General features: G+C 31.9%; 15 protein-coding genes and 4 non-coding genes across 19 annotated transcripts. All coding sequences in view use genetic code 11, as the record gives it.

The window, feature by feature from the left end:
• The first annotated feature begins 146 nt into the window (after positions 1-146).
• On the top strand, positions 147-890 carry atpI (ATP synthase CF0 A subunit). Its single transcript has one exon. It carries the CDS (start codon positions 147-149, stop codon positions 888-890), a length of 744 nt encoding a protein of 247 aa, YP_009772705.1.
• A 966-nt stretch (positions 891-1,856) lies between these two features.
• Positions 1,857-2,102, top strand: atpH (ATP synthase CF0 C subunit). The gene has a single exon. The coding sequence runs from the start codon at positions 1,857-1,859 to the stop codon at positions 2,100-2,102; it is 246 nt and encodes an 81-aa protein (YP_009772704.1).
• A 407-nt stretch (positions 2,103-2,509) lies between these two features.
• atpF (ATP synthase CF0 B subunit) lies at positions 2,510-3,753 on the top strand. Its single transcript has 2 exons — positions 2,510-2,653; positions 3,343-3,753. Exons 1-2 carry the CDS (start codon positions 2,510-2,512, stop codon positions 3,751-3,753), a joined length of 555 nt encoding a protein of 184 aa, YP_009772703.1.
• An 86-nt stretch (positions 3,754-3,839) lies between these two features.
• atpA (ATP synthase CF1 alpha subunit) lies at positions 3,840-5,372 on the top strand. The gene has a single exon. It carries the CDS (start codon positions 3,840-3,842, stop codon positions 5,370-5,372), a length of 1,533 nt encoding a protein of 510 aa, YP_009772702.1.
• Positions 5,373-5,553: 181 nt separating this feature from the next.
• On the bottom strand, positions 5,554-5,625 carry trnR-UCU. The gene has a single exon. It is a non-coding gene; the product is annotated as a tRNA-Arg (tRNA).
• A 306-nt stretch (positions 5,626-5,931) lies between these two features.
• Positions 5,932-6,702, bottom strand: trnG-UCC. Its single transcript has 2 exons — positions 6,680-6,702; positions 5,932-5,980 (listed from the first exon to the last, which is right to left on the bottom strand). It is a non-coding gene; the product is annotated as a tRNA-Gly (tRNA).
• A 1,405-nt stretch (positions 6,703-8,107) lies between these two features.
• psbJ (photosystem II protein J) lies at positions 8,108-8,230 on the bottom strand. The gene has a single exon. The coding sequence runs from the start codon at positions 8,228-8,230 to the stop codon at positions 8,108-8,110; it is 123 nt and encodes a 40-aa protein (YP_009772701.1).
• A 139-nt stretch (positions 8,231-8,369) lies between these two features.
• On the bottom strand, positions 8,370-8,486 carry psbL (photosystem II protein L). Its single transcript is given in 1 exon segment — positions 8,370-8,486. A coding segment is annotated over 1 exon segment (117 nt).
• Positions 8,487-8,508: 22 nt separating this feature from the next.
• psbF (photosystem II reaction center subunit VI) lies at positions 8,509-8,628 on the bottom strand. The gene has a single exon. The coding sequence runs from the start codon at positions 8,626-8,628 to the stop codon at positions 8,509-8,511; it is 120 nt and encodes a 39-aa protein (YP_009772699.1).
• Positions 8,629-8,637: 9 nt separating this feature from the next.
• On the bottom strand, positions 8,638-8,889 carry psbE (photosystem II protein V). The gene has a single exon. The coding sequence runs from the start codon at positions 8,887-8,889 to the stop codon at positions 8,638-8,640; it is 252 nt and encodes an 83-aa protein (YP_009772698.1).
• Positions 8,890-9,865: 976 nt separating this feature from the next.
• petL (cytochrome b6/f complex subunit 6) lies at positions 9,866-9,961 on the top strand. The gene has a single exon. It carries the CDS (start codon positions 9,866-9,868, stop codon positions 9,959-9,961), a length of 96 nt encoding a protein of 31 aa, YP_009772697.1.
• A 138-nt stretch (positions 9,962-10,099) lies between these two features.
• Positions 10,100-10,213, top strand: petG (cytochrome b6/f complex subunit V). Its single transcript has one exon. The coding sequence runs from the start codon at positions 10,100-10,102 to the stop codon at positions 10,211-10,213; it is 114 nt and encodes a 37-aa protein (YP_009772696.1).
• A 124-nt stretch (positions 10,214-10,337) lies between these two features.
• trnW-CCA lies at positions 10,338-10,411 on the bottom strand. The gene has a single exon. It is a non-coding gene; the product is annotated as a tRNA-Trp (tRNA).
• Positions 10,412-10,560: 149 nt separating this feature from the next.
• Positions 10,561-10,634, bottom strand: trnP-UGG. The gene has a single exon. It is a non-coding gene; the product is annotated as a tRNA-Pro (tRNA).
• Positions 10,635-11,215: 581 nt separating this feature from the next.
• psaJ (photosystem I subunit IX) lies at positions 11,216-11,344 on the top strand. Its single transcript has one exon. The coding sequence runs from the start codon at positions 11,216-11,218 to the stop codon at positions 11,342-11,344; it is 129 nt and encodes a 42-aa protein (YP_009772695.1).
• Positions 11,345-11,849: 505 nt separating this feature from the next.
• Positions 11,850-12,050, top strand: rpl33 (ribosomal protein L33). Its single transcript has one exon. The coding sequence runs from the start codon at positions 11,850-11,852 to the stop codon at positions 12,048-12,050; it is 201 nt and encodes a 66-aa protein (YP_009772694.1).
• Positions 12,051-12,375: 325 nt separating this feature from the next.
• Positions 12,376-12,867, top strand: rps18 (ribosomal protein S18). The gene has a single exon. It carries the CDS (start codon positions 12,376-12,378, stop codon positions 12,865-12,867), a length of 492 nt encoding a protein of 163 aa, YP_009772693.1.
• A 245-nt stretch (positions 12,868-13,112) lies between these two features.
• Positions 13,113-13,475, bottom strand: rpl20 (ribosomal protein L20). The gene has a single exon. It carries the CDS (start codon positions 13,473-13,475, stop codon positions 13,113-13,115), a length of 363 nt encoding a protein of 120 aa, YP_009772692.1.
• Positions 13,476-14,174: 699 nt separating this feature from the next.
• Positions 14,175-14,288: within the span that the record gives for rps12 (ribosomal protein S12), a trans-spliced gene. Coding sequence (YP_009772691.1) covers positions 14,175-14,288 — 114 coding nt within the window.
• Positions 14,289-14,437: the final 149 nt, after the last annotated feature.

Below are 14,437 nucleotides of genomic sequence, written 5' to 3'. Positions count from 1 at the left end.
CATTACAAAATAGTGAAAAAAGAAATATTTTGTGATTAGTAGGTATTCAAATCAAAATAGAAAATGAAAGTCAAATAAGGAAATGGTTGAATCAAAATAATTCCCCCTGCAAGTTATATTTTTTTTATTTTAGAGGGCTGGGCAATATGAATGTTCTATTATGTTACATCAACACATTAAACAGATTCTTTGATATATCTGCTGTGGAAGTAGGTCAACATTTCTATTGGCAAATAGGGGATTTTCAAGTACATGCTCAAGTACTTATTACCTCTTGGGTTGTAATAGCTATCTTATTAATTTCAACCATTCTAGTTGTTAGAAATCCGCAAACTATTCCCACGTCCGGTCAGAATTTCTTTGAATATGTCCTTGAATTCATTCGAGACGTGAGCAAAACTCAGATTGGAGAAGAATATGGTCCGTGGGTTCCGTTTATTGGAACTCTGTTTCTATTTATTTTTGTTTCGAATTGGTCGGGGGCTCTTTTGCCTTGGAAAATTATAAAGTTACCTCATGGAGAGTTAGCTGCACCCACAAATGATATAAATACTACTGTTGCATTAGCTTTACTTACGTCAGTAGCCTATTTCTATGCGGGTATTTCAAAAAAAGGATTGGCGTATTTTGGTAAATACATCCAACCAACTCCAATACTTTTACCGATTAACATCTTAGAAGATTTCACAAAACCCTTATCGCTTAGTTTTCGACTTTTCGGAAATATATTAGCTGATGAATTAGTAGTTGTTGTTCTTGTTTCGTTAGTACCTTTAGTAGTTCCTATACCTGTTATGTTCCTTGGATTATTTACAAGCGGTATTCAAGCTCTTATTTTTGCTACTTTAGCTGCGGCTTATATAGGTGAATCCATGGAAGGACATCATTGACTAATTATCAAAATAGTCTTTTTTCCTAGTTTAGCCCGCGACAAAGTATGTGTCGCTCATGATAATCTACTTAAGGAAAATAAACCAAAAAATAGAAAGAAATTTTCAAAAGTTTTAATTAATAATCAAAAGGATTATCTAACCCCCCCACCCTACTAATATAATAAGTATAAATAAAAAGAATTACCGGGCAATTGAATTGTAAAAAAATAGGAAAAATCAAACTAGAAAAATAGAAAAAAAAGAATATAAAAAATCACATTCAGTTCACTTCAATTCTTCTATTTCCATGTAAAAATGAGGTCTAACGAATTGATTTAGATTCATTCGATCCATAGGGGATAATAATGAATAAAAGAAAGAAAGGCCTTTCTCAAAAAAATCGAGAAAAAGGGGCGGGGGGAGAGGGTCATATATATATAATCTAATCGTTATAAGACAACTCTTTCTTTTTTGTTTGGGGCGGGTTCCAAGAATGATTCTTGAATCTGATTGAATCTAAGATACAACTAATTGGTTTACGCTATGGAACAAACACACGTATATGTCATAGTAGATATTCATTAGTTATAGATGACTATCTATCTAAATTAGTCCTGCTACTACTCTAAATTTAGGTGGGGATTCAAAAAAAAAGATCTGTCTCCTGTAATTGTGAATTGAATATTGAATGACTATAAAAAGAAAGAAAAAGAAAGAACGAAGAATTAAAAGAAAGGTTCAAAATCTAAGATAATCTAAGATAAGAACAAAAATTGTATGTATTCCCCCCACACTACATGGGTAGAAACGAAAAAAAGTAAATATCGAAGTAATCGGGATAATTCAATAAAAATTATTCAGTTTTGAATTTCACTTCGACTAGATAAAGATAAATAGGAAGAATGAAATAATTAAGTCATAATTTCTTGGTTGATTATATTATTAACTATTTCTTTATTTTATTTGGAATAGGAGAAACTTATCATGAATCCACTGATTTCTGCTGCTTCTGTTATCGCTGCTGGGTTGGCCGTCGGGCTTGCTTCTATTGGACCTGGGGTTGGTCAAGGCACAGCTGCAGGGCAAGCTGTAGAAGGGATTGCGCGACAACCGGAAGCAGAGGACAAAATAAGGGGTACTTTATTACTTAGTCTGGCTTTTATGGAAGCTTTAACTATTTATGGGCTGGTTGTAGCATTAGCGCTTTTATTTGCGAATCCCTTTGTTTAATCTTTTCCAAAAAATCAAAAAAATACATATTGTTTTTTCCGCGGACTTTCGTTGCTGTTCTTGATTTTTCTTATATTCACTCCTACCATTTTTTCTTCATTCTGATTAACATAACGATTCGCCTTCTTCCGTCGCTTTATTTAGTCCAACGAACCCCCCCTTTATTTTTTATGAAGTATCTACGGGGAATCTTTCAATTGACTAACCAATTCAAAATAAATAGAATAGTCTTCTTATTCTATTGATATTCTTACTAATAATGAATATTCATTATTAGTAAGAAATGGAAATAGAAAATAAGATTATAGGATAGTTTATTTATTCTATCATAAAAAACGAATAAAAAAATAAAAAAACCGGGAATCGTAGAAAAAAATTAGTCTATCCATAAGAGGAGATGTGATCATATGAAAAAAATAACCGATTCTTTTCTTTGCTTCATTTACTGGCCATCCGCCGGAAGTTTCGGGTTTGATACCGATATTTTAGCAACAAATCTAATAAATCTAAGTGTAGTGCTAGGTGTATTGATTTTTTTTGGAAAGGGAGTGTGTGCGGGTTGTTTATTTCAAAGAATAGATTGGATCCAACCAACTGCACTTTTTTCGTTATAAATAACTAGGAAAATGTGCATAATCCGGCGAATGACTTCTTACTAAATCTAAAAAAAAAAATAGTTAAGAACCATAGCATTTCGTGATTCATTGGTAAATCTACTTTGATTCTCTCAACCAAGAATTTTGGAACATTACCATGGTTAAAGCTTACCAGTTTGAAGTTTAGACGCAGTGTAGTATTCTTTCTACCACTATGTTAATGTTAATATGGAAATTTGGAATTTTATCGATATAGAACACTCATGTCGATAAAATGACTAAAATTCTCTTTACGATGAAAAATAGGAAAAACCGGTGTTTTGTTTAACGCCTCCTTTTATACAATGCGGAATTGATGACCTACGTATAAATTAATCAAAATTCTTTGGATTTGAAGAAAAAAAACAACTTTGCTGACAATAATTTGTTTCGTCAGAAGAGTCCTCCAAATATTTTGGTCTTGTATTGGTAATTTTCAAGATTTTTAGAAATAGAGAAAAGAGGATAGGCTCATTCGATAATAAAGATAGGGAATTTTCCTATAAGGAATTGAGTGTGAGAGCCAAATGAATTGAAAGATTCATGTTTGGTTCGGGAAGAGATCGTAGACATTTTGAAATGAATGAAAAGAGAATCTACTTTCATTAAGTGATTTATTAGATAATCGAAAACAGAGAATCTTGAGAACTATTCGAAATTCAGAAGAACTACGGGAAGCAGCCATTGAACAGCTGGAGACAGCCCGGGCCCGCTTAAGGAAAGTAGAAACGGAAGCAGATCGATTTCGAGTGAATGGTTATTCCGAGATAGAACGAGATAAATTGAATTTAATTAATTCAATTTATACAACTTTGGAACAATTCGAAAATTACAAAAACGAAACCATTCATTTTGAACAACAAAGGGCGATTAATCAAGTTCAACAGAGGGTTTTACAACAAGCATTACAAGGAGCTCTGGGAACTCTGAATAGTTGCTTAAACAACGAGTTACATTTACGTACGATCAGTGCTAATATTGGTATGTTGGGAGCAATGAAAGAGAAAAAGAACTGATTAGTCGTTCGACTATAATATAGAGTATAGGCATTAATATAGAGTATAGGCATTATTTTTTTTTCTTCGAAAAAGAATCAATCTTAATGGTAACCCTTCGTGCAGATGAAATTAGTAAACTTATCCGTGAACGTATTGAGCAATATAATACCGAAGTAAAAATTGTAAATACAGGTACGGTACTTCAAGTAGGCGACGGCATTGCTCGTATTTATGGTCTTAATGAAGTAATGGCAGGTGAATTAGTAGAATTTCAAGATGGTACTGTAGGCATTGCTTTGAATTTGGAATCCAAAAATGTTGGTGTTGTATTAATGGGTGATGGTTTGTTCATACAAGAGGGAAGTTCGGTAAAAGCAACAGGAAGAATTGCTCAGATACCCGTAAGTGAGGGTTATTTGGGTCGTGTTGTAAATGCCCTAGCTAAACCTATTGACGGTCGAGGAGAAATTTCAGCTTCGGAATCTCGGTTAATCGAATCTCCCGCTCCCGGTATTATTTCCAGACGTTCCGTGTATGAGCCTCTTCAAACGGGACTTATTGCTATTGATTCTATGATCCCTATAGGGCGTGGCCAGCGAGAATTGATTATTGGGGACAGACAAACAGGTAAAACTGCAGTAGCCACAGATACGATTCTCAATCAACAGGGACAAAATGTAGTATGTGTTTATGTAGCTATCGGTCAAAAAGCCTCTTCTGTGGCTCAAGTGCTAACGACTTTACAAGAAAGAGGAGCAATGGAATACACTATTATAGTGGCTGAAACAGCAAATTCTCCGGCTACATTACAATACCTCGCGCCTTATACCGGAGCAGCTCTGGCTGAATATTTTATGTACCGTGAACGTCACACTTTAATCATTTATGATGATCTCTCCAAACAAGCACAGGCTTATCGCCAAATGTCTCTTCTATTACGAAGACCACCAGGTCGCGAAGCTTATCCCGGAGATGTTTTTTATTTACATTCTCGTCTTTTGGAAAGAGCCGCAAAATTAAGTTCTCAGTTAGGTGAAGGAAGTATGACTGCTTTACCAATAGTTGAGACCCAATCAGGAGATGTTTCAGCTTATATTCCTACTAATGTAATTTCCATTACAGATGGCCAAATATTTTTATCTGCCGATCTATTCAATGCTGGAATCAGACCTGCAATTAATGTGGGTATTTCCGTTTCCAGAGTTGGATCCGCGGCTCAAATTAAAGCCATGAAACAAGTAGCTGGTAAATTAAAATTGGAATTGGCACAATTCGTAGAATTAGAAGCTTTTGCACAATTCTCTTCTGATCTCGATAAAGCTACGCAAAATCAATTGGCAAGAGGTCAACGATTGCGGGAGTTGCTTAAACAATCCCAATCAGCTCCTCTCACTGTGGAAGAACAGATAATAACTATTTATACTGGAACGAATGGTTATCTTGATTCATTAGAAGTTGAACAAGTAAGGAAATTTCTCGTTGAGTTACAGGCTTATTTAAAAACAAATAAACCTCAATTCAACGAAATCATATCTTCTACCAAGACATTTACTAGCGAGGCAGAAGCCCTAGTGAAGGAAGCTATTCAGGAACATACAGAACTCTTTTTACTTCAGGAACAAGTAGAAAAAAATTGATTAATAATTTCATACCTTTATCATTCATTTTAAATTTAAAATGAATAAATATAATATTATTTAATTATTTAATATAATTATAATATTAATAACGATAAGAAATTCACAATCTATTTTGTGAAAGAGACGAATTATATTAATATATATATGCAATTGCAATATATTTTATATGCAATAAATTTGCGTCCAATAGGATTTGAACCTATACCAAAGGTTTAGAAGACCTCTGTCCTATCCATTAGACAATGGACGCTTTTCTTTTTTTCTTTCACTTTTCACGAAAATCGCGAAAATTTCGTAAAAAGTGAAAGAAAAAAAATTCGAAAAAATACTCTATCTATCAGAATATAGATAGAATAATTATTCTGATATAGAATAAGAATAAATCATTGAATATTTATAACAAAAACTAAAAAAAGAAATTCAAATGAATAAAAAATTTACTAAAAAAAATGAAGAAATTTATTAATCAAATTCATTTTATATTTAGTAATCAAATTTATTCTATAATAAGAGAAAAAAATATATTTGAATAGAATATATAGAGAAATAGGATAAAAGCGGGTAGCGGGAATCGAACCCGCATCGTTAGCTTGGAAGGCTAAGGGTTATAGTCGACGTTCATGAATGAACGTCTCTAATTCAAAACCGAACGTGAAACTTTTGTTTCATTCAGCTCCTTTACAGAATAAGAATAATACAGAATAATTTAAGAGATAGATGGAATACATGAAAAAAAAAATCACCCATAACATCTACGTCAGCCTTTCGTTATGAATCCATTTAAAACGCATTGCTTTTTAGATGATCCCTATAGAAGAGGAGTATTAAAACAATCTCTTTTTTCTAGTTATTTCGTTCTCTATTTCTATTTGAGAGAATCTTTAGGAAAAGCATAAAATTTCCATCGAGCTAAAAAAATATGTCGATGTTTCTAGTAAACTAAAAAAATCGTTTAATAGCTATTTTGCTTCAATCTCTCCTATCCAAAAGAAATAATAAAAAAAATGGAAGATTTAGTTACGATTGGAAACAAATTTTCTATATCTTTCTCCCTGGATCCTTTACTCATATTCAAAAATTTGGATTCTTGATCCAATTGCAAAAACTTATGTTTCATAATTTTAGAATCAGTTCTAATTCTTATCTAAATTGTATACAAATTACGATAATGTATATTATTCCTCAAATCATTCGTTGAGAGGTATAAAGGACTTACCTTTACGTAAGAAATAAAGTTTTTGATCGTGATATGAATCACGCAAGAGACCCCTTAACTATTAAGGGGTCTATAGAACGAATCGCACTTTTACCACTAAACTATACCCGCTACAGTATCATTATTGTATATAAAAGGATCTTTTGTCGAACAAGTGAATCAGTCATAATTATGAAATAGGTTTGGGTATGCGTCGTGTCATTTTAATGTAAAAAAATGAAATTCAATTCTAACCTGCTTTTGCGTAAGAACGTAGCAGTTATAATAAACTCATTTTGAATTTACTATCTAAAATTCTCTTAATTTACTTTTTGATTTTTTAGATAGCATAAGGCAAATATGAAATCTATTTTGTCCAAATATAAAATATACCGGGTCTATCAGACCCAGATTCAGTAAATAATCCAATAACCACCTTTCTTTTTTGTTTGATAATAAATATTTTATAACTATGATGATTCCGTTGCTCTTTTATTTCGTCTCGTTTTTGATTCAGCAATCCAAAAGTTTCTTTTTTCAAATCAAAAGTTTTCTGGTATGAAAACAAAAAACAAAAAAAGATTGTGACACTAAAAAAGGCCCCGGATAGATCCGATAAAATCATAAATACCCCTTTTTTATACTTCCTCTTTCGATATATAATCTAATGGTTTTGAAAGAAAGTTATTTTTGCATATCGAACTCGAAGTGCCATGCTTTTTTTACTTAATATTAGCGTAGGCATAGTATTTTTTTCTTTATTTTTTTTTTTAAGAAAGAGGAATCCGGGACCATATCAACAATTCCGTGGGCTTGGGCTTCTTCTGCTGACATAAAAAAATGGACCTTCTATTTCGAATCATTATTTTTTTTCTTTTTTTTTTAAGATACGTTTCACGACCCATTTCAAAATCGAAAAGACCGCCCAGATTACCAAAGCAACGGCCAAGTAATAGGAGATCTGGTTGAAGAATCGGTCATTCTTCCATAGGCGCTTTAGAGATTCCATTAAAAAAAAGACGCCTTTCCTGAGCATTTTCTCTATAAATAAACGGAAACTGGCAAAAGTCATTTTTGCCAGTTTCACCAAATCTTTTTTCAAGACTTTGACTGACGGGGATATATTCCCCCAACAATTCCAAAAGAATATTCGAATTGTTCTCCAAAAAAGACCGAAAAACTCAAGATCTTGGTCCTTGCCGCGCCAAAATCGAAACAAAACGAACTTCAGGCCATTTCCTAAGCCTCCGCCGACCCGGCGAACTAAACTGGCAATTCGCGATATCATAATACTCAAGTATTTCTTAAAAAAAAAAGAAAAAAAAATTATAATCTCAGCTTTGGCATAAGAACGTAGAGTTTGGCTGAAATTCTATTAATTTACTTTTTGATTTTTTAGATAGCATACGGGAAATTTAGAAAAATCAATATTCTGATTATGGAGAACTCAACGGGACCCTCTCGAATTCATCAAAGAAAGAGTGGATCCCTGTTGAGTTCTTATGCTTTCATTTCGAAAACAAAATTCATCCCATTACTACAGGGATGATCCCAATCCGGAATATGAACCATAAAAAAAAATACCAACTAAACCAATTACGACAATACCAGTTACAGTACCTATTATCCAAAGAGGAATCCTTCCAGTAGTATCGGCCATTTATCCCACTTCCCTCCACATTTGATCAAGTAGTCAGTCAGTCCTACTAAAGACCTAAACAGTCCTAGATAATTATGAAATGATATCCTTCCGAATGGGATAAGAGAATTCCTAATATATATTATTCCCTTTTCTTCTATTAATTGAAGAAATAATTTGAAAATAAAACAGCAAGTACAAAAATGAGTAATAAACCCCAGTACAGACTGGTACGATTCAATTCAACATTTTGTTCATTTGGGTTTGATTGTGTCGTAGCTCTATAATTTGGATTATGTTTATCGTTGGATGAACTGCATTGCTGATATTGATCCCAAAAAAGAAACGGTGGGTACCGCTAGTCCATGAACAGCCAACCATCGTACTGTAAAAATGGGATAGGTCCTATCTATAGTCATCGGAGCCTCCTAAAAAGATCTACTAAATTCATCGAGTTGTTCCAAAGAATCAAAACGGCCGGTTATTAATGGAATTCCTTGTCGGCTTTCTGTAAAATACTCGTTTGGACGAGGGCTTCCAAATACATCGTAAGCTAAACCCGTGCTGACAAATAACCAACCCGCAATGAATAGGGAGGGTATAGTAATGCTATGAATAATCCAGTATCGAATACTGGTAATAATATCAGCAAAAGAACGTTCTCCTGTGCTTCCAGACATGCCGAGCTCCACATATTCTTATACAGTCAAAGGGGGATCGATTCCATAAAAGATGAGATCAGTTAAGTAGAAATTTACTGAAATGCAATCTTTGTTAGATCGTCAATTTTGTACCAAGGGTCTCTTTCGAGTATACCGAATCAGTATAGCTATCCTTCTTCTAACACAGCAACGAAATTTCACAATCAGTGACGAGATCAAGTACTAGAAAATAGAATTTATTTCTTTTTTACTTGTTGGTTGTTTCGATGTACTAACTAAATAGAAAATTCCTCCAAGTTTATTTAATTAAGACTATAATATAAGATGAGGTTTCTCCACATTCATTATTAGCTTCAGACTAGAACCTGAGGATCAATTAAAATGTGAATCGGATGAATCGGTTTCTAATAATTCATGAAGGAAATTAGAATATTTTTAGAATTCAATTAGATAGAAAATAGATAAATATAAATTTTTTTGTTGTCGAAGATCCTTTTTGTTTTGTTCGAACCCTCTCTTTATTTCATTTTAAAGAATTCATTAGTCGTGCAGTAACACGGAAAAATAATAGCAGTAATAAATACTAAAAAAACGAATTCTTTCTTAAAGGACACAAAAAAGCTACGGCTCTTTCTTGGTTTAATTAGAAGGATAGAGCTTTTTATTTATTTTATTATTAAAATAAAAAAAATAAAATGAAAATATTTTCATTCGATTGGTTTACTCAACTCATGAGTTGATCAAAAAATCTGTTAATTTGGAATCACCGGATGGGTAGGTGTCAAAAATGATGAATTGATTTCTTACCTATGTAACTAAAGTTTTATTTTTGTTCGTCTGTAATAATGGATTCATGAATCCATTATTTTCAATTGTATCTTTCAAGTGGTATTTTTTGCTTATTTTCCTATTTTTTTTTATCTCAAAAACGGAAACTTAGGAAAGTGCTTGATAAACATATGTATAAAAAGAACATATTTCATCTAGTTTCCTTATGTCGACTATAACCAGTTATTTCGGTTTTCTACTAGCAGTTTTAACTATAACCGCAGGGCTTTTTATCAGTATGAATAAGATACGACTTATTTGATTTGAAATTTTGAGATGAATTGCATGGAATATTTTAGATATTCTATAGTTCCTTATCATATTGCCAACTCTTGGTCGTTCAGATTCCTATTTTAGGATAGATATTACCCCCCACTTTTTTCCTTTCAACCAAACTCAAATGATTGAAGTTTTTCTATTTGGAATCGTGTTAGGCCTAATTCCTATTACTTTGGCTGGATTATTTGTAACGGCATATTTACAATACCGACGTGGTGATCAGTTGGATATTTGATTAAGTAACATTATTGACCTCCTATTTCTTTATTTTAATCCTAATTCACAGGAGATCAAATTAAGACTTTTGATTAGACTGTTTATTAAGTGTAAAGATCAATCTAAGAAGAGAAGAATGGTATCACGCTCTGTAGGACTTGAACCTACGACATCGGGTTTTGGAGACCCGCGTTCTACCGAACTGAACTAAGAGCGCTTTCTTTTCATAAAGAATTTTATTTTATGTGATGGCAATACATCTTGCATGGATACATACTCAATAGGGAGAACTATTCATATTGAGTATGTCCAATTGGAATCGGCCGAAATTGATCTCTTGCTGATACGATAACTAATAGTTAGGGATAGGGATGACAGGATTTGAACCTGTGACATTTTGTACCCAAAACAAACGCGCTACCAAGCTGCGCTACATCCCTTTACATCGGTTTCCAGTGTCATTGTAAAGAATTTTTGTCTTATTTTCCACCTTTTTCAATTATATATCATGTCCTTTCTTTGTTTTTTTACTTTCTTATATCATATATATAAACTTATATGGTATAAATAAGATAAGATATCTATTTAATTAATTAAAACACAGAATAGATAGGATATTTAAATAATAACAATATTAAAGAGTATAAAGACCAAAGAATAGATAAAAAATAGAATTTGAATATGAAGAAAAATAGAAGAATTAAAAATATTCTTTTAATAGAATTCAAAATTTCACTAAATCACTAATAATTTTAGTTATTTTATTATAATCTAATCTAACTAATCTAATAATTTTTTGAATAAAAAAAAGAATATAATAATATATAAATAATTGTATTCTTAAAAAAAAAATATCTAATTAATCGTCGTACAATTCAATTTGAATTCGGACTTTCCCCGACAAATCCATATTAATAAATAAAAAAAAAAAAAACATTTGAGCATATTACTATTTGTAATTCTGTATTATTATATTATGTATGTATTACAAATTACAAGAAAAAACGAAGGAGGATTTCAAATGCGAGATCTAAAAACATATCTCTCTGTGGCACCGGTGGCAAGTACTCTATGGTTCGCGGCTCTAGCGGGTCTCTTGATAGAAATCAATCGTTTATTCCCGGATGCATTGACATTCCCCTTTTTTTAATTCTAGTTATTGGCACAGGAAGGGGTGAGGAAGATTAGAGATCCCATAAAATAGCCGCGATAAAATCCCTCTTCATTCGTTTTTTTTTTTTCTAATTAGACTGGGTTGGAAAAAAGAGGAAATTACGGAAGGTGTATTTGGTCTCAGTTAAATTCGGAATTTTTCCCATCAATGGAATTGAATTAATCCTTCAATTCCATTGCTATTAATAATAGAGTGAGACCAGAAATGGAATTGTAATACTGGGGAGGGGACAAGAATATCATATCATGCAAGATATTAAAATGAAATACTGTATGTAGTGTAATTCGAAATATAGTTCGAAATCATTGTATTACTGAATTATTACTGTACTATATATATTAAATTAATTGGATCAAAATTTTTCATAATTTGATTTTGAATTATCAACTTATACTTTTTTTCGTTCCTTTTTCTTCTTCCCTTCGAATCTGAAAATCGAAGAGTTAAGTGAATAAAAAAAAAAAAAAACCAAAGGAGGTTCATGGCCAAGGGTAAAGATATCCGAATTACTGTTATTTTGGAATGTACTAGTTGTGATAAAAAGAGTGTTAATAAGGAATCAAGGGGTATTTCTAGATATATTACTCAAAAGAATCGACACAATACGCCTAGTCGATTGGAATTGAAAAAATTCTGTCCCTTTTGTCGCAAACATATGATTCACGCAGAGATAAAGAAATAGAGAAAATAGATTGCTTGTTTGTGACCCTTAGGAGGTAAATTCTATAAATTATTAAATGTTATTATAGAAATAACATCTAAATAATTATAGAGATAATTAGATAGATAAGATCTAAATTTTATTATATCTAGATCTAGATTGTCTATTATTTATTATATATATTTATTATATATATAATAACATGAAATGAAATTATATACATATACTATTATATAGCATATATTTCTTTCTATAACAAATATATATATATTACAAAAAAAAAAATTTTAATAAAACAAATCCTTTTTTTAAGAAATGGGATTTTCGGTATAGGAATAAACAAACCATGGATAAATCTAAGGGACTCCTTCTTAAACCTAAGAAACCTGAGGGACTCCTTCTTAAACCTAAGAAATCTACGGGACCCCTTCTTAAACCTAAGAAATCTAAGAGACTTTTTCTTAAATCTAAGAAATCTAAGAAATCTAAGAAATCTTTTCGTAGGCGTTTGTCCCCGATCCAACCGGGGGATCGAATTGATTATAAAAACATGAGTTTACTTTATCGATTTCTTAGTCAACAAGGAAAAATATTATCTAGACGCGTGACTAAAGTGACCTTAAAACAACACCGATTGGTTACGATTGCTATAAAACAAGCTCGTATTTTATCTTTGTTACCTTTTGTTAATTCGTTACCTTTTGTTAATAATGAAAAAAAAAAAGTTAACAATGGAAAAAAAAAATATAAAAAAAAAAAATATGAAAAAAGCAAGCCGATCAATAGAACTACTACTGTTCTAAAAAAAAAAAATAGAGTTACGTTACTCTTCAATTAAATTTAATTTTGAATCTAAACTCAAATTTAATGCGGATTGATATTTATTTTTTTTTTTTTTCGAAAAATACGACAATCCTATTGAGCTTGTTGTGTTGTAAGAAAAAAGATAATAGGTGAAGAAAAATAATTTTTTTTGAGCGTGGTTGATTATTTATTTTGATAACTTTGTCATATGAATTATATTTTATGATACAAATCTCTTTTTTTTTACGGCCTTCCCGGAGTTCAGTCTCCGGGGAATTATTATTTTTGAATGATCTTATTGGCAATCATAAAAAGACAATCCCCCTTTAATATAGCTATTTGTGCAACTATTTTACGATTAAGAAGCATTTGACTCTTGTACAGATTAAACATTAGATTGCTATAAATATTGTATATTTTTTCTTTATTCTGGACAATTATTGCGTTTATTCGACTGATCCACAAACTACGAAAATCCCTCTTTTTCCTATATCTATCTCGATCAGCCGAAACCAAAACTTTTATTTTCTGTTGCGAACCCGTTTTCCTAAGTCTTGAACGAGCTCCGCGACAGCTTGATGTAAAAGAATCACTTTTTGTCCTCCGTTTTCGAGCGACAGATCCTCGTATAGTTCTGTTCATTGAATAAATGAGACATTAATGAATAATTGATTTTTTTCTTTCAGTTATTCTTTTATCCTCCCCAGTTTATTTATAACAAAATGGATTTTTCCAATGTATCAAATAAAAATTCCAATGGCTTTTGCTACGATAACCTTCCCAACCACGATTTTTTTGTTTTTTTCTAAGTATTTAACCTTTAAATAATAAATTCTAATTCTATGGATTGATACTAGGTATTCCAAAAAGCATAGTAAATTAAACAGAAATAGACAAAGAAATGGTGGGTTCCATCGTTTCTATGATTCCGTGTTAAACGGTGAGGTCCTCTCTATACACCGGAGCCCCTTCCTTCATTGAATCTTCATTCAATCAATGTTAGTGTGAACTTGTACAGTTCACACTTATGGGCTCTACCCATGAAATATCTAGTAATAGGTCTTTCACAACGAAATCTAGTTATACAGTAACGGTATTTAAGTATGAAGATTAGCTGGGTAGTTGACCCTCTTAGTCCGTTATTGCTAAATTTAGGGCATCATTTTTTTTTATTTAAAATAGGATTTTTCCCGCTTAATGGATAACTTTTTGTTCCCAATGGGAAAGTCTTTTTCATCTTAAATTACAAATTAAGGTGATTCGGTTTGCACCAATCGAAACCATAAATTTTATACACAATAGAATATTTTTATTTTAGTCTATGATCTAAACGAGTCGCACATACACCCTAGTACACGTTCCTCGGCGCTGAGGGCATCCCCGAAGAGCGGGAGATTTTGTTACATTTCGGATTGGCTGTCTTGTGTTTCTAATAAGTTGTTCTATAGTTGGCATAGTGAGTCATATACATAATGAGCTGGTTTAGATCAATCCTAACCCTATTAATTATCTAGATTCTATTCTATCGGCTTGCTAAGACGATTCAATATCTAATCAAATCATTTATTTCTTGTGGTTCGAATAACATCTTTTATAACTCTTCT

Source organism: Trifolium pratense, plastid, assembly GCF_020283565.1.
Source record: "Trifolium pratense plastid, complete genome".
NCBI lineage: Eukaryota > Viridiplantae > Streptophyta > Magnoliopsida > Fabales > Fabaceae > Trifolium > Trifolium pratense.
Note: the sequence above shows the minus strand (reverse complement) of the source record. Positions and strands in the feature narration are given on the sequence as shown.